Source organism: Amblyraja radiata, chromosome 12, assembly GCF_010909765.2.
Source record: "Amblyraja radiata isolate CabotCenter1 chromosome 12, sAmbRad1.1.pri, whole genome shotgun sequence".
In the NCBI taxonomy this organism is placed as follows: Eukaryota; Metazoa; Chordata; class Chondrichthyes; order Rajiformes; family Rajidae; genus Amblyraja; species Amblyraja radiata.
In genome coordinates this window covers 5,505,824-5,524,320 of record NC_045967.1, presented here as the reverse complement: position 1 = coordinate 5,524,320, position 18,497 = coordinate 5,505,824, and the positions used below count along the sequence as shown (strand labels likewise).

The window sequence follows — 18,497 nt, the reverse complement described above, 5'->3', positions numbered from 1 at the left end:
TAATTGTTCACAATGGTCTCTAGTTTACAATTTACAGATTCATCCTCCATTTTATGTAAACAAGCAACATTTTTTCCTTTTTTATTTAACTACCTTTAACTTTAGTCCACAAATATATCCACGCACGAGATATAGAAATGATCAACCTTTCTATTTTTCATATTAGGTTCCTTGGATTCTTTTTGAGGAATATAGATTTTATCACTTTTTAAAAACAGCCATTAATGAGATTTTACGATTTCTCTAACAATACATTAAAAATGCCATGACTGGCTCAATGGAAGCATACTTCTATATCTCTCCAGTGTAAAACTATTAGTGATAGAGGCATAATAAACACTTTCTTGAATGATTGGGATTAGTAAAATATGTTGATTGGAATAATGATTATTTTCCAGGGAATAATATTAGTGATGCCAGTATAGTTCAGTTTAGTTTCGAGACACAGCCCTTTGGCCCGCCCTGACGAATGATCACCCATACATTTGTTCTATCCTACGCACCAGGGGCAATTTACAGAAGCCAATTAACCTGCAAGTCTTTGGAATGTGGGAGGAAACCGGAGCACACAGAGAAAATCCATGCGCCTACAGGGAAAACTTAAAACCTTTACACAGATAGCATCTGTAGTGTGGATCGAATCAGGATCTCTGGTTCTGCAAGGCAGCAACTCTACCAATGTGCCCGTGGAAGTTAAATGCTTCCATTTTGGATAATATTTTTTGTTTTGAGCAGTGAGTATTTCACTCTTAATATTCCTAAGTACATGGACAAGAAAAGTTTAGAGGGGTATAGGCCAAACGTGGGCAGTTGGACTAGCGTAGATGAAGCATCTTGGTCAACATGGGCAAGTTGACAAAAGGGCTGGTTTCAGTGCTGTATGCTTATACAACTCTTAACTTATCAAGAACTGGATAAACAAGTAATTTTCTGAACAAAGAGAATGGAAAATAGGAATGAGTCAGAGAATAATGGAGAGACAATATCACTAATACCCGTGTTCAATTTTTCTGGTTGGTTGTCAATTTAAATCCATGTGAATCCCTTGCATGTTTGGGGTCGGACATGGTGTACATAAATAAGCAGAAAATAATAGCAATTGGCAAGATATTAATGGCAGTATTTTATTACACTAACTATTGATCAAAAATACATTCTTACCTCACCAAGGTTATTGCTATCTGTAAACTGTAAGGGAACTAATGAATGAAAATAGGCATCAAAATTATTTGTGATATTATAGAAATATTTATATTTTGCTTCATAACCCATTTCATAAAGACATTATGTATGGTAACAATTACTGACTGTGTGTTGTCATTATGTTCCAGTTTCATTAATAGGGGAATAACCTAGCAGTTCTGCAATTCGATACAAATATTTCTCAGGTTAACAGATTATTAGAGCCAGTTATTTCAGCTCTCTGACAGAGGGCTACATCAACCAACAAATGAACATGTTATTTTGGACACTTTTAAATTGTAAAGTTAATATTTTAACTACAAATACATTTGTCGCTAATTCTGCAGATTTATCAAAAAGGAAATTGCAATTTTATTTACATATGAGATTTCTAAAGGAAGTTTTTTTAAACTTACCAATTATTTTGGGTGGGGTTGGAGGAAGGGATTGTGAAATTAATATTAAACAATATTAAATATTGTACAGGTTAATAGTCAACTTGAGAAAAACTTAGTGTATCAAAACCGCAGAAATACTTGGCATCAGATTTTCGTTTCAATGTTTCTGTTTACACGTGAAGATGTCATTTTACAAAAGCATTGAGATTATCGAAAGAATTCTCAGAAATAAACTCACAATTTCTTCTCCTTTGCTGAACTTGTTCTTGTTCTTTAAATATTTCTTGTAATAATGTCTGAATTTGTTCATATACAGTTCTTCATTAATAAAAATATTTACAACCTAACGATTTTAATACTTGAAACTTGGTCACTGATTGGGTCATAATAAAGTGGTTTAAATTGTAAAATGAAAGGTCTTGTAACTTTCTATTTGTCAATGAACTATTCTATTTGTCTGCACAACACTTCTAGTAAGTTTGACAAATGACGCAGAGCTAAAACCATTCATAGTATCTGAAACATTATAAGCTTTTGCTATAGTGGGCAGCTGACTGTCAAAGATATTTAATCCAATTTCATTATATCAGCATCACTTTGACTGCCATATGCCGTCATATTGCAACAAGAGCATGCTTTTTACAACCTCAAGATATCCCAAGAACCTTTCAAGTGCAGTCACTGTTGTAATATAGGAAACAGAGCAAATAGATTGCATGTAGCTGAATCCCACAAATAGCAAAAAAATAAGCAAACTGTCTTCAGGACTGATTGAGAAATATGTTACAAAAAGAAAAGGAAAATGATCTAAAAATGTACCTCAGTGGGAAAATATGTTGAATGCTAGTGATACCTGTAGGGACATTCTAACATATGGGAAGTGGATATACTATATCACACTGAATTAAATAATTGTTATTGTTTTACTTGTATGTCATGGATCGTCACTGTTCAATACTCCCTCTAAAATAATTACATTCCAAAGTACGTTAATCCTTTCCGCTGTGGATTAAAGTCCTTGTACCTCAATCAGTTATTCCTTAGTTTTGCTAGAGGTGTTTAAAAACCTGTTCTTCCTGGGCTTCAGCAACAGGCTATAGAAGCTTGGAGTCAGAAAACCTCCAAAAGTCCAGGAAATTCACGTGTCACGTTATCAGACTACAAGTCAGAACCGTAACCTGGGATAGGATGTTGCTTGTTCTCACAGTAATACTCATTAAGCCCAGGTTATTGAAGGAATGAATTTCTAAGCAAGCTGAAAAATTACTCTTAAGAAATTGCACATGTTCCAATATAAAAACATTTAAATACATTTGCTAACAGTTAATATCTAACCTGAATTTCTATATATTTTTAATTAAGAATAGGTAGCAAACTCTCAAACTAACTGGTCTGTGCAAATTACCAGTTGTACAGGGAGAAAGTGAAAGGTGATATTTTGGGGGTGGAATCAGCGATATCCCCTGCAGAATACACAAATCAGAGAACTTTGGGATGCAAAAAAGGAGACATTTTCAGGTATATGTTTGTTAGTTCCTTCTTTTGTTCAAAATTAAAGCTGGCATAAAAAGGAAACTGCTGAAAACTGGCCCTGACGTCATGCTGTGATGTAAAAGGCAAGTGCACACAAACTAAATGTTCCTAAGGTTCAAGAATAACTCAAACTTTGAGCAGATACTGCTTTACCAATCTTTGGTCCCTCATTGGAGTAATATATTTAATTTTAATTCTGAGGGTAAATTAGTTTAAAAATATATATACATCACGTTACAAACATATAAAAAAACTAGCTAAGTTCAAGAATCTTTTAAACATATTTAAAAAACATTTAAAAAATGACCTGGTTTGAAATGACTTAATTCATATAAACACAGCAAATAATCAATCCATTGCTCTTTTGTTCGAACACATGGTTGAACAGATATTGCAGATTTTTCCACTTGACAGTTCGATATTTGTACCTTACCCGTGCAACATTAATGCAAGGAACAGTTTTGTTTAGCACTTTGCCCTAATGAGATAAATACAACACATCAATGTTAAATTAATCGCAGCGTTGGTTTCAGGTAACTGTGATAGAGCCTCATTCACACGCACATTATTTACATACAAGCCCCTGCCCATGGGTACTCAGTTTGTAAGTGAATTTACAATGGTCCCCTTTCCATTCCTCCATCACCCCTAGAAAATGTAGTTGTTCGCGAACCAAAGCCTAAATGTACATCATGTAATGAGAAGATCTTCAGAAGATTGTAAGGCATGTAATACTCAGTTCCATCCCATTTGTTGAAGTCCCTCAGGGAGCCTTGGTTCTCACATTTTCACACCAAATAATACTGTGCCACCAGGGATTAACCTGAAAAGAAGGCAATAACTAACATTACGAATAGGTGAAGCCATTTTTGATAAAGTATTTGCCATTAATTAATGGTCCTTAGAAATAATATTTTTTTATGGAGGTGGCTGCGACATCAGTAAATAAATCAATGTTTTTTCAGCCGTACCTACTGCAGGGAAATTATCAAGGTTCACTGAGCTATGCGATGTAGGAATTAATTGACTGAAAGACGTAATCAGAAAATGAAACAGAGAATGGAATTTTAGCTTCTCGATGGCAATTTTAACATTAAAATGTATTCCACATTCTTCTTCAAGAATTTTGTTCTCTTACATGGACCATAGAACAGAGAAAAGTATCGCACAAGACCAGGCCCTTTGGCCCACTATATCTGTACTAAACATGATGCCAACTCATCTCATCTTCCTGCACATGAACCATATCCCTCCATTCCCGGCATATTCATGTGCCTACCGCACATGCCACTATCACATCTGCCCACCACAACCCCAGCTGTGCCTTCCTGGCACACACCACCCCCTGTGTAAAAATACTTGCTCACTTTCAAGCTATGCCCTCTAGTTTTTGACAATTCCACTCTGGGAAAAAGATTGTAAATGTCTATCCTTTCTATGGCTCATCATTTTATACACTTCTATCAGGTCTCATCTCCGGCAATCCAGAGAAAACAATCCAAATGTGCCCAACCTAGTTAACACCTCTTAATCCAGGCAACATTTTGGTAAACCCCTTCTGCACCCTCTCCAAAGCCTCCATATTCTTCCTGTAGTGGGGTGTCCAGAATTGCACGTAATACTCCAAATGCAGCCTAATCAAAATCTTATCGAGCTGCATCTCTCTTCACGGAAGATTATTCAGATACAAATGTATAACTGAGTGGACAAAGGCATCAATTAAGTGGCTATAATTCCTTAAGAACAAATTGGTGCAGTGACAATGGTTCTTATGCTATTCTGCCATTAGTTGCTATCTTTCTCTCGGAAGGTCCTCAACCTAGATGTTAGTCTAAGATGACGGCTAATGATGGTATGTAACTCACAAACAGCAAGACACGAATGGAGAACATTTAATTACTTGATAGTCACATTCTGTTTACATCTGTTAATTGGGATGCTATATTAAAAAAATACACTTAACACAGCTTGGTGGAAGGAGACAGAGGGTGGTAGTGGAGGGTTGTTTTAGATTGGAGGTCTGTGACCAGTGGTGTCTGCAGAGATTGGTGCTGGGTTCATTCTTATTTGTCACATGTATCAATGATTTGGATTCAAATGTAGATACTATGATTAGTAACTTTGTGGCTGCCATCAAAATTGGTAGTGTCGTGAACAAGGTTGTCTAAGATTACAAAGAGGATTTAGATCAACTAAGAAAGTGGACAGAGGAATGGCAGATTGAATTTAATACTAGGGGACCAAGAATCTAGTGGGAGGGAGGAACTGAAGGGAATCCACATTCATCAGGAAATGGTGTTAGGTAAACTGTTGGGACTGAAGGCATATAAATCCCTGAGGCCTGATGGTCTGCATCCCAGAGTACTCAAGGAGGTGGTTCTAGAAATCGTGGATGCATTGGTGATTATTTTCCAATGGTCTCTCAACTCTGGATCAGTTCCTGTGGACTGGAGGGTAGCCAAAGTAACCCCACATTTTAAGAAAGTTAAGAAAGGAAGGAGAGAGAAAACGGGGAATTATAGACAGGTTAGCCTTACATCGGTAGTGGGGAAGATGCTTGAGTCGATTATTAAAGATGTAATAGCAGCGCACATGAAAAGCAGAGATGGGATCGGTCAAAGTCAGCATGGATTTATGAAGGGGAAATCATGCTTGACTAATCTTTTGGAATTCTTTGACGATGTAACAAGTAAAATGGATAAGGGAGAGCCAGTGGATGTGGTGTATCTGGACTTTCAAAAAGCCTTTGACAAGGTCCCACACAAGAGATTAGTGTACAAATTGAAAGCACATGGTATTGGGGGTAGGGTATTGACATGGATAGAGAACTGGTTGGCAGACAGGAAGCAATGAGTAGGAATTAATGGGTCATTTTCAGAATGGCAGGCAGTGACTAGTGGGGTGCCACAAGGCTCAGTGCTTGGAAGTTATTTACAACATATTTTAACGATTTAGACGAGGGAATTAAATGTAACATCTCCAAGTTTGCAGATGACACAAAGCTGGGTGACAGAGTGAGCTGCAAGGAGGATGCTATGAGGCTGCAGGGTGGCTTGGATAGGATACGTGAGTGGGCAGATGCATGGCAGATGCAGTATAACGTGGATAAATGTGAGGTTATACACTGTTGGCAAGAACAGGAAGGCAGATTATTATCTGAATGGTAGATCGACACAAAATGCTGGAGTAGCTCAGCATCTCTGGAGAGAAGGAATGGGCGACATTACAGGTCGAGGCCCTTTTTCAGACTGATGTCGGGGAGGGGGAGGGGGCGGGACAAAGATAGAATGTAGTCGGATACAGTAAGACTAGTGAGAGAACTGGGAAGGGGAAGGGGATGGAGAGAGAAAGCAAGGGCTATCTGAAATTAGAGAAGTCAATGTTCATACCGCTGGGGTGTAAACTGCCCAAGCGAAATATGAGGTGCTGTTCATCAAATTTGTGCTGGGCCTCACTCTGACAATGGAGGAGGCCCAGGACACAAAGGTCAGATTGGGAATGGGAGGGGGAGTTGAAGTGCTGAGCCACCGGGAGATCAGGTAGGTTACGACGGACTGAGCGGAGGTGTTAGCCTGCGCGTGGTCTCGCCGATGTAGAGAAGGTGACACCTGGAACAGCGGATACAGTAGATGAGGTTGGAGGAGGTGCAAGTGAACCTCTGCCTCACCTGGAAAGACTGTTTGGGTCGGAGTCTTGGATGGAGTCGAGGGGGGGGGGAGGTAAAGGGACAGGTGTTGCATCTCCTGTGGTTGCCGGGGAAAGTACCCGGAGAGGGGGTAGTTTGGGTGGGAAGGGACGAATTGACCAGGGAGTTACAGAGGGAATAGTCTCTGTGGAAAGCAGAAAGGGGTGGAGATGGGAAGATGTGGCCAGTAGTGGGATCCTGTTGAAGGTGGCGAAAATGGTGCAGGATTATGTGTTGTGACAGCTGATGGGGTGGAAGGTGAGGACAAGGGGGACTCTGTTCTTGCTACGAATGGGGGGAAGGGGGAATAAGAGCGGAGCTGCTGGATATCGAGGAGACCCTAGTGAGAGCCTCATCTATAATGGAAGAGGGGAACCCCCGTTTCCTAAAGAATGAGGTCATCTCCGATGCCCTGGTATGAAACACCTCATCCTGGGCGCAGATGCGGCATACATGGAGTAATTTGAAGTAGGGGATAGATTCTTTACAGGAAGCAGGTTGGGAGGAACTGTAGTCAAGATAGCTATGGGAATAAGTAGGTTCGTAGTAGATGTCGGTCAATAGTCTGTTTCCTGTGATGGAGACAGTGAGATGAAATATCTGAATGGTGTCAGATTAGGAAAAGGGGAGGATCAACCAGACCTGGGTGTCCTTGTACTTCGGTCACTGAAAGTAAGCATGCAGGTATGGTAGGCAGTGAAGAAAGCTAATGGCATGTTGGCCTTCATTGCAAGAGGATTTGAGTTTAGGAGCAAGGAGGTCCAACTGCAGTTGTACAGTTGAGACCACACCTGGAGTATTGTGCTCAGTTTTTGTCTCCTAATTTGAGGAAGGACATTCTTGCTATTGAGGGTGTGCACCGTAGGTTGACCAGGTTAATTCCAGGGATGGTGGGATGGACATATGTGGAAAGAATGGGTCGACGTATTCACTGGAATTTAGATGGATGAGAGGGGATCGTATAGAAACATATAAAATCCTTACGGATTGGACAGGCTGGATGCAGGAAAAATGGTCCCCATGTTGTGGGAGTCCAGAACCAGGGGTCACAGTTTAAGAATAAGGGGTAGGCCATTTAGGACTGAGATGAGGAAATATGTTTTCACCCAAAGAGTTGTGAATCTGTGGAATTCTCTGCCACAGAAGGCAGTGAAAGCCAATTCACTGGATGTTTTCAAGCAGGAGTTAGATTTAGCTCTTAGGGCTAACAAAATCAAGGGATATGGGGAAAAGCAGGCTGATTTAGGATGATCAGCCATGATATTGAATGGCGGCACTAGCTCAAAGGGTCGAATGGCCTACTCCTGCACCTATTTTCTGTGTTTCAGACTAGGTGCAGACTAGTGTAAAGTGATATATTTTGGAAAGTGAAGTCAGGGCAAGATATACATGGTGAATGTCAGGGTGTTCTAGACACAGAGTTCCATGAAAGTGGTGACATAGGTAGGCAAGGCGTTGAAGGCACATGGTACGCTTGCCTTCATTAGTCACAGCATTAGTCAGAGCACAAATCGGTGTCACTGCTGTACAGGTCATTGATGCCACCTACATCTGGAATACAGTATGTAGTTCTGGGGGCCATACTATAGAAACAATGTGATTAAGCTAGAGAGGGTGTGGAGAAGATTCACAAAGCTTTCGCCAGGGCTCATGGGATGAGCTATAAGATCAGACTGAATCGCCTGGGAGGCTGAGGGGTGACCTTATCTTTTAGAACCATAGAACATAGAAACATAGAAAATAGGTGCAGGAGTAGGCCATTCGGCCCTTCGAGCCTGCACTGCCATTCAATATGATCATGGCTGATCATCCAACTCAGAATCCTGTACCTGCCTTCTCTCCATACCCCTTGATCCCTTTAGCCACAAGGGCCACATCTAACTCCCTGTTAAATATAGCCAATGAACTGGCCTCAACTACCAGTACTTATTAAACTATAAGGGGTATAGATATGGTAGAATGTCAGTCTTTTTTACAGAACAGGGGAGCCTAATACTGGAGGGCATAGATTTAAGGTATGAGGAAAATGATTGGAAGGGCACCTGTGAAACACGATTTTCATACAGAGGGTGGTGGATGTATGGAATGTGCTGTCAGAGGAAGAGGTGAGTATAACGCAACATTTAAAAAAACATTTGGACAGATACATGGATAAGAAATGTTTAGAGTAATATGGTCCAATTTCAGGCTAATGGGACTGGTTCAGGAAAGCATAGAGCGTTCGGCTGTTTGGGCCTGTTTGGTGTTGTAGAGCCCTGACTCCTTGACAGCAGTTTCATCATATCATGTTCCAAACAATTTTCAGGATTAATTATATTTGAGACATACTTTTCATTTTCCATTAAAAAAAAAGTTACATTTGTTCTATAGATTTTTGGAAACCAAGTGCAAGTAGTTAGAGAATGATTTGGATGAGAATGCACAGGGCAAGATTTACAAGTTTGCAGATGATACAAAATGTGTGGTATTGCAGATAGTGAAGATGGTTGGCAAAAGTTGCAGCAGGATCTTGATCGGTTGGCCAGGTAGGCTGAGGTAATGGTTGATGGAATTTATTGAGGAATGTGACATGTTGCATTCTGGAAAGTCTAACATGGGACAGGACTTACACAGTGAATGGTAGGACTCTGGGAAGTGCTGTGAGCAGAGGGATATGGGAGTGCAGGTACATAGTTCCTTGAAGGTGGCGTCACAGCTAGATGGGGTGATCAAAAATGCTCTTCATCAGTCTAGAAGTTGGGAGGTCATGTTGCAATTATAAAAGATGTTGGTGAGGCCACATTTAGAATATTGTGTTCAGTTCTGGGCAACATGTTATAGAAAATATGTTGTTAAGTTGGAAAGGGTACATAGAAGATTTACAAGGATGTTGCCAGGATTCGAGGGTCTGAGCAAAAAGGTGAGGTAGAACAGGCTATTCCTTGGAGCACAGGAGGATAAGAGATGACTGTATAAAATCATGAGAGGAATAGATCGGGTGGACGCGCAGAGTCCCTTGCCCATTGTGGGGTAATCGAGAACTGGAGGGCATAGGTTTAAGGTGAAGGGGGAAAGATTTTACAGGAATCTGAGGGTTAACTTTTATACGCAAAGGGAGGTGGGTGTATGGAACAAGCTGCTGAAGGAGGTAGTCGAGGCAGGGATTATCGCAACATTTAAGAAGCAATTAGACAGGTATGTGGATAGGACAGGTTTAGAGGGATATGGGCCAAACCAAAGCAAGTGTAGACGGGAGATGTTGGTCAGTTTGGGCAAGTTGAGCTGAAGGGCCTGTTTCCACACTGTATAACTCTAATGCACTGTATGGCCCTAATACACTGTAGGACATTTCAATCTAAACTATTAGAAAATTGCGAATTCTAGCTCAAAATATGATTTTTTGCTGTCCAATAAACTGAAATAAAATCTATGAACAGTGAAAATGGGCACAGATGCTTGCTTACCTGTGGGTGCTGAACAGCAGCAAAAGTCAGCTATCTCTCCATTTCTACAGTCACTGAGGTATTTCCACTTGTGGCTGCTGACAGAAAAAGGGTCACACTTTGAAAATAACTACTGCACGTTCTTTCCAATAAAAGCCGTTTTCTTTTTTTCTATAGTTATGAATATTAGAAGCACATACCGATTTTTTCTGCTTGTTCCTGACCCACCAAACCCATCTCCAAATACCTCAATTCAATCTTGCTCCCCATCCCCTTGTTCAGCCCCTTATAACGTACATCTGAGACACCTCACTCTTCAATAATTTTCAATTCCTATGCCCCCATCGTCCCATCTTTACATGGATGTACAGTACCCTTACACCACCGTTCCCCACCAGAATGGTCTCAAGGCCCTCTGGTTCTGCCTTGAAGAGAGACCCAATCTGTTCTCCTCTGTTAACATTCCCCTCCGCCTGGCTGAATTTGTCCTCACCATTATCAACTTCACTTTTGACTTCTCTCACTTTTTTTCCAAGTTAAAGGCCGGCACTCGCTCAGGCCCCACTACGCCTGTCATATTGTTGGTTATGGCCAACAGTCCCTGTTTCAAAAGTATCCGGCACTATTACCCAACTCTTTCTCCATTGTGGGGATGACTGCTTCGGGGCTGCCTTCTGCAACTGCAAAACTCGTTGGTTTTATCAACTTCCATACCTCTCTTCCCTTTCTCGATTCCTCTGTCTTCATCACAGGGAAGAGACTATGTACTGACATCTACTACAAAACCACCGACCCACTATTACTTGATTACACCTCCTCCCATCCTGCATCTTGCAAGGATCCAATTCCTGACTTTCAATTTCTCCTCTGCTCCCAAGATGAGGCTTTGCACTCTCGGACATCCGAGATGTTCTCTTTCTTCAGTAAACGTTGTTTCTTCCTGCTCTTGTGGATGGAGCCCTCACCCATGTCTCCTCTGTGCCTCAAACTTCCGCTCTCCCTCCTCTCCCCCCAGATGGAACAAGGATAGGGATCCCCATGGCCTTTCACCCCACTAGGCTTGGCATCCAACACATAATCCTTCCACATTTTCACCACCTTCAACATAATCGCACCACCAGTCACATATTCCACAACCAGAGAGCAGTGCTGAACTACTGTCTACCTCTTTGGTGACCCTCGGACTATCCTCGATCGGACTTTGCTGGCTTTACCTTGCACTAAACGTTATTCCCTTATCATGTATCTATACATTGTAAATGGCTCAATTGTAATCATGTATTGTCTTTCTGCTGACTGGTTAGCACACAACAAAAGCTTTTCACTGTACCTCGGTCAATAAACTAAACTGAAACTATCCCCTTTTCACATTCCCTAGAGACCACTCCTTTTCACCTATAGCCATTGTCATTTACTCGACCCATCTGCTAACAAACCCCCTCCCATCTGTATTCACCTATCACTTGCTTTGTTTCACCCATCTCTCTATTCCAGCTTTCTCCGCCCTACTCCAATCTGTCTGAAGCAAGGTCCCAACTCAATACTGAGTTCCTCCCGCACTTTTTGTTTGCTTATAATTTAATTGAACAATTAAATGTTACAATTTGTGTACTTCTTGGTAATAGAGAGGTTGGCAGTGGGAGAGTGTTGGAGGGGAAGAGGGGAAAAAGAGGGTAGATACAGAACACATTCCAGATTCAGGGAGTTTCTTCCAGATTCAGGGACAGTTTCTTCCAAACTGTTATCAGGCGACTGAACCATCCCACCAACAGAGAGCAGTTCTGACCTCATTGGAGACCCTCGGACAATCTTTGATTGGAGTTTACCTTGCATTAAATGTTATTGATGTTATTTCCATTATCATGTCTTGTACACTGTGGATGGCTCGATTGTAATCATGTATCGTCTTTCGACATGTCGATTGTCGATAATCATGTATCGACTTATTAGCAGGCAACAAAAGCTTTTCATTGTCCCATGGTACACGTGACAATAAACAATAAAGAGCGGTTTCTCCCCTCATTTCTATTTCATAATCCAATGACACAAATGGGTACATCAAATAATTCTACATACAAACCAACACTTGATACTTAGAACACGAACTGGGGCCTGTATTAGGGCTACCACCTTCTGGTTTTTCCCTAAACCCAGTATAGAATACAATGTTTCATGATATTTTTTCAATAAATGAAGATTTAAGGATGATGTGCTGCTTTAACATGATCTAATACAAGTTAATTAATAGCAAATAAAATTTGAGGCCCAACACATCTTGGAACTAATTGCAATAGGTAATCACCTTTTATTAAAGTTTATCATCAGACTCTTGACTTGCACTTGACTTACCATAGTAGTCTACATCTGAATCGCCCTCACCCCACTGCTCATCATTGGAGAGAAGTGGATTATGACTCTCTGACTGTGACTTCATGGGGAAAGATTGGCCATCTCCAACACTAAAAACACAATTTTTAGAAATACAAAAATTGAACGGCATTCAACAGCAGCCCAGTAGCAGAGCGATCGAGGTTCTACTCTCATGCCAATTTTGTGGAGTTTAGTTTAGTTTAGAGATACAGCGTGGAAACAGGCCCTTCGGCCCACCGAGTCTGCTCCGACCAGCGATCCCCACACATTGGATGATCAGCCATGATCATATTGAATGGTGGTGCAGGCTCGAAGGGCCGAATGGCCTACTCCTGCACCTAATTTCTATGTTTCTATTAACACTATCCTACACACACGAGGGACAATTTACACATACACCAAGCCAATTAACCTACATACCCTGTACGTCTTTGAAGTGTGGGAGGAAACCGATCTCGGAGAAAACCTACGCAGGTCACGGGGAGAACGTACAAACTCCATACAGACAGCACCCGTAGTCGGGATCGAACCCGGGTCTCCGGCGCTGGCAGCAGCTCTACCGCAGCCCACCATGGATTTCCCCAGGTGATTTTGTGTCCTCACATCTATAAGATGTGTCAGTTGTTAGGTTAATTGGCAACGTTAAATTAGCGTGTTTGATGACAGAATTGGGGTTGTTAATGAGCATATGTAAAAAACAGGTTATGGGAAGGGGGCAGGGGAAAGCAGAGAATGTGATTGATGCGACTGCATTGACAGCTAGATTGAACTTCTTGACTGAATGGCGTCCATCTACGCGGTGAGGAAAGATGAATAATATCTCCAGCAGGAGAACTAACTCAGGCGTGGAGTGAACATATTTGATTGAACCTCCACCGGTAATCCTACACATTCCCTTTACATACGGTTCATGTCAGGGCTGAGTAACTGATGGTCAACATGAACATGGTGGGCCGAGGGGCCTATTCTATGCTCTGTGACTGTGATTAAAACTGTATGCTGTGTTATAAATACACAGTAGCACTGATGGTCTCAATGGGCAGAATACCTGGTGAAGACGGGTAGTAGCCAGTACTTCTTTTGTGAACCAAAGACTTGCTGTAGGTTTTTCCATACACCAAGGTTGAAACCATTTTTATCTGGACCATGCTGAAATACTGGCGCTGAGAAGGCCTCTATAAAAAAAAAAGAGAAACATATTTAAAAATTCCATTGGATTGTGTCACTTATGAATGGCCAGCTTATGTGCAGCCCTTACATACAAAGAAGCTTTTGGGAGATCAGTAATTGTGATTTTCCGGTTGCTGTGGAACTGCAGGGAACTTCCCAACTATTCCTAGCTGGAATTTTTGCACATTGAACCCTGTAGGAATACATTCTATAGTAAAATCTATTGAGATATCAAGATATCATTATTAGCCCGAGATAGGCAGGCTAACTTTGTTAATATCAAGGTCTCAAGTTAATATCGGGGTCTGAAGGAGGGTTACGACCCAAAACGTCACCCATTCCTTCTCTCCAGAGGTGCTGCCTGTCCGCTGAGTTACTCCAGCATTTTGTGTCTATCTTTAGTTAATATCAGCTTTATTTTTAAGAATTGCAAAACAAGATTTAAAATACTTCTCTAGGATATCTATTCCTATGGACAGCAGATCTGTGCATGCATCATTTGCTGTGTGGAAACTATGTTTGCAGACACATTTCCAACGTGAACTGTTCAGATTACGAACATTTTACAGGAATGGAATGCTGCTACACAAGGAGAACTAGTAGTTTCTTTACAGAGCGAAAAGCTCGACAATTGAAAACTTCCTCCGTTCTCACAGCTTTTCTGTTCATGCTAAAATGTAGTTTTTCTTTTCATTTTTGATTGGTAATTTTTTCAGGTTAAATTTCTATTTCACTCTAATTTTCTATAATATTTGCTTTATATTTCTTCCACATACTTCATTTCTCAGAGCTCAGTTTGCCAAATTCTAGGCCTTGAGCCATGAAACATAGAAAACAGGTGCAGGAGTAAGCCATTCGGCCCTTCGAGCCTGCACCGCCATTCAATATGATCATGGTTGATCATCCAACTCAATATCCTATACCTGCCTTCTCTCCATACCCCCTGATCCCTTTAGCCACAAGGGCCACATCTAACTCCCTCTTAAATAGAGCCAATGAACTGGCCTCAACTACCTTCTGTGGCAGAGAATTCCAGAGATTCACCACTCTCTGTGTGAAAAATGTTTTTCTCATCTCGGTCCTAAAAGATTTCCCCCTTATCCTTAAAAACTGGCCACCCTGGCCTTAATTGATATGCTGATGACATGGTGATGCAACTGCACAGCTGGCCACTCATGACAATGTTTCTTCATCCTCTCCTCAACCCATCCCATCCAAATAAAGACTTAAGGGCCTGTCCCATTTACGTGACCTTGGCACGCAAATTACGCGACCTTGTGGTCGCGTTGAACCGCGACGATCCCGCGAAGGTCGCGCGCAACTTCATTCGACCGCACAGCTGTCTGGAGCGCGTGACGTCATTTGAAGATGGATGCAAAATGCCGGAGTAACTCAGCGAGACCGGCAGCATCTCTGGAGAGAAGGAATGGGTGATGTTTCATGTCAAGACTCTTCTTCAGTTTGAAAAGAAGGATCTTGACCCAAGGATCACCCATTCCTTCTCTCCAGAGATGCTGCCGGTCCCACTGAGTTATTCCTGCATTTTGTGTCTATCTTCAATTTTCTTGGCCCCGCTCTGGGAGTAGAAGTGGGAGCGGATCCGGACTGCAACCGCCGTGAGCCCCAGGCCGAGTTCGGTGATCGTTTACCTGCTTCTGCTGCTGTTGGAGGTGAGACGTTGCGTCGCGCCAGGGTCTTGGGCCTGTCCCACTTTGGCCGTCAGTTCCACAACAGACCGTTGGCGCGCGAAAATTTTGTTCGCTACAAAAATTTCGGAGCCTCGTGCGATGTCGCGCACAACTACATACCCCTCCGCGCTTCTAAGTGGGACCGGCCCCGCGCGGCCATACAATGCCCGTGCGCCTTAACGCGACCACGAGGTCGGGTAATTTGCGTGCCAAGGACACGTGAGTGGGACAGGCCCTTAACTTTTTGAGAAGTCACTGTATGTAAAGTTAAGCAATCCAACGCAACACGAGTTCTGTTACTGAAGTATTCCTTTTTTTGTTAAGGACTAATTCTGTCTCTTGTTTAGAGAAGTGTTACTGCAGGCTGACTCATAATGTTATGCAAAGAAATAAACCAAGCTCTGTTAGAAAATGACACAATCTGTCGTATTACAGCTGTATGTATAGTAAGGAACTGTTGATGCTGGTTTACATCAATGATAGACAAAACGCTGGAGTAACTCGCCGAGACAGGCAGCATCTCTGAAGAGAAGGAATGGGTTACATTTTGGGTCGAGACCCTTCTTCAGACTATGTTATAGCTATGTTAGAGTTCAGACCCTAACCAGCAGTATTCCTTGTGCAGACATTTGAATAACAGTTTGGTTAAACAGGTTGTGTTCAGTTTTTTTTGGACTAAAATACTGGCCATCCCAGGAAATTGTAAAACTTCAGGAGCATCTAAGAAGAGGGAAGCACTAACTTCCAATCGACAGCTAAAAATCAAGGTCTCAAGGTCAGTATATTGTCACATGTAGCAATTAAAGTACAGTGAAATTCGAATTACCATACAACCAAAAAACCCCCCAAAAAAACAGGCTCCCTTTCCAACCTTCTTCCTCCAAGGCCCCACATAATCCATAGCAACAAATATCCATCCCAAAATCGCAAGCCCATTTAAACCACATTCATAATAATGCAATATCAAGGAGATGTTATTCAAGTCTTACCTAATGTCGACCTGTTTAAACTGACCAGCCAACAATGGTAGTTGAGGAGGAACATGAGGCTGAGGAAGAACATGACAGCCACGAAAAGAAGAAAGAGAACATGAAATTTTGCAGGACCATCTGGAAGACCACCCTGTCAGAAAAATATGAGCTCATGAAATTTGTTTCCCACCATTGTGCAAGATCACAGCAAACTTCTGATTTTCAAATCTTAACCTTTCAATTTTTTAATCATATTATACAAATGACTGTTGTTCTGAGCAAATTAGACAATAACAAAGAAGAAAATGGCAGTATTTTATGTAGAACTAAACTATAGATCTGAGAAGACCCCACGTTCATATTGTAGTTTGTACTGATTTAACTGATCTTAAAATGGACAGTAATTTACAATATATTTATGTCACTGTGGCCCTGGATAAGGATTCTGATGGGGGGATCTTGTTGGAGGATATCCCAGATTCCACACTGATCACTATGTAGTGATACCTGCAGAAAGGTATATAAAGACTGACACAAGACTGTGGTTATCTGTGTCAACATCCCAGACTCGGGTGACACAGTGGCGCAGCGGTAGAGTTACTGCCTTCCAGCGCTTACAGTACCAGACTTAGGTTCGATCCAGGCTAGAGGTGCTTGTCCATACGGAGTTTGTACTTTCTCCCCATGACCCGTGCGGATTTTCTCCGAGATCTTCGTTTTCCTCCCATACTCTAAAGACGCACAGGTTTATAGGTTAATTGGCTTGGTATAAATGTAAAAATTGTCCCTGGCGCAGAATAGTGTTAATGTGCGGGGATCGCTGGTCGGTGCGGACTCTGCCTGTTACTGCGCTGTATCTCTAAATTAAACTAAACCTAATAACTTGCCAGCATTCACTTTAGACCCTAATGAAGAATCGCCATCAGTGTCTAGTTCTGCCAGTATCAATTAGAATTGCATTCAAACAGGCTATGAAATCTTCAAACGATGAAGGGAAGAGTGCAAAGAAATAAATCGATACTCTGTATATGTGTTAAAGAATCATATCTGTTATAGAAAATTTCTAACCTTGAAGTATAAAGCAATCTATATTGTTTTTGTACCTCAAAGCAACTAATTTAATGATCTAACTGACAAAACAAGTCCATTCCCAGATTTAATTAGTGTGTTTCACATTTTGGGTGAGGATACATGCAAATTGGAAGTTACCGTCCAAAACATGATGAAATATTGCAGAACTGTGGCAGCAACGAACAAGGAATACAACATGGAATATCCCAAAAAGAGCAGGAAAAATTTGTAGTTTGAAAATCCAATACAGTTGTTTACCCTAGAGAGAAATACAATTATTAGGACAAAGTCTTTCTTCATAATCATAAAGAACAATTGGGATTTAAATTGCACTTTTGCAACCTCACATCATCACAAAGAATTTCACAACCAATAAATTACTTTTAAAATAAAGTCAGTGTTATTTAGCAGGCAATGCAACAAGCAATTCACACACTGAATAATTCCCCAAATGGGAATGCAATGATTATCAAATAATCAGTTCTGACAATGATTTATGGCAGCAGAGTTATTTATTATGGATGCACACCAGGGCAAACTTATTAACTGCTTTAAGGGTGTAGCATAGGATCTTCCATGCCAATCTGAAAGGACAGATGGGAACTTGTTTAACTTATCAGATGTATTATTTTCCTGCAATACAGCACCTGATCCTACTACATTGATTGTTACAGGCCGGATTGCTTTGAGATTTATGTGAATCTATAATCTATTATTTAGGAGGCAAGTCCTACCACTGAGTCAATAATGAGAATTTTTTAAGTTGCAGGTCCGTTTGTACCCAATGTAAAAATATAAATACAGGTACAATTGTATTTTCCGGCTCATCCTCCAATCGAGACAAAATTATGCTAGCGCACATGAAATCATCCTCGGATGTCCTCCAGAAATGTTTTGCCTAGGCCTCAACCTCATCAGGAATTCCCTGGCCGGACTTCCGATCGGTGAGTCGAATTTTCCCCCTGTGGCTGGAGCTTTGGAACTCTGGCCCGGCCAAAGCCGGCAGA

The 18,497-nt window shown here is 41.4% G+C and overlaps 1 protein-coding gene across 2 annotated transcripts in view; it reads right to left on the bottom strand.

Annotated features, from left to right (window-relative positions):
- Positions 1-1,103: 1,103 nt before the first annotated feature.
- Positions 1,104-18,497, bottom strand: part of zdhhc15 (zinc finger DHHC-type palmitoyltransferase 15) — a 72,136-nt gene continuing 54,742 nt past the window's right edge. The window contains exons 8-13 of one of the 2 annotated variants that reach the window (XM_033030137.1): positions 17,629-17,749; positions 16,438-16,570; positions 13,639-13,765; positions 12,570-12,679; positions 10,242-10,318; positions 1,104-3,936 (exon numbers count right to left, since the gene is read on the bottom strand). In XM_033030137.1, the coding sequence (XP_032886028.1) occupies positions 10,272-10,318; positions 12,570-12,679; positions 13,639-13,765; positions 16,438-16,570; positions 17,629-17,749 (538 nt within the window). In that variant the 3' untranslated portion in view covers positions 1,104-3,936; positions 10,242-10,271. The remainder of the gene's footprint in view (positions 3,937-10,241; positions 10,319-12,569; positions 12,680-13,638; positions 13,766-16,437; positions 16,571-17,628; positions 17,750-18,497) is intronic. The other variant, XM_033030136.1, reaches the window with a different exon arrangement.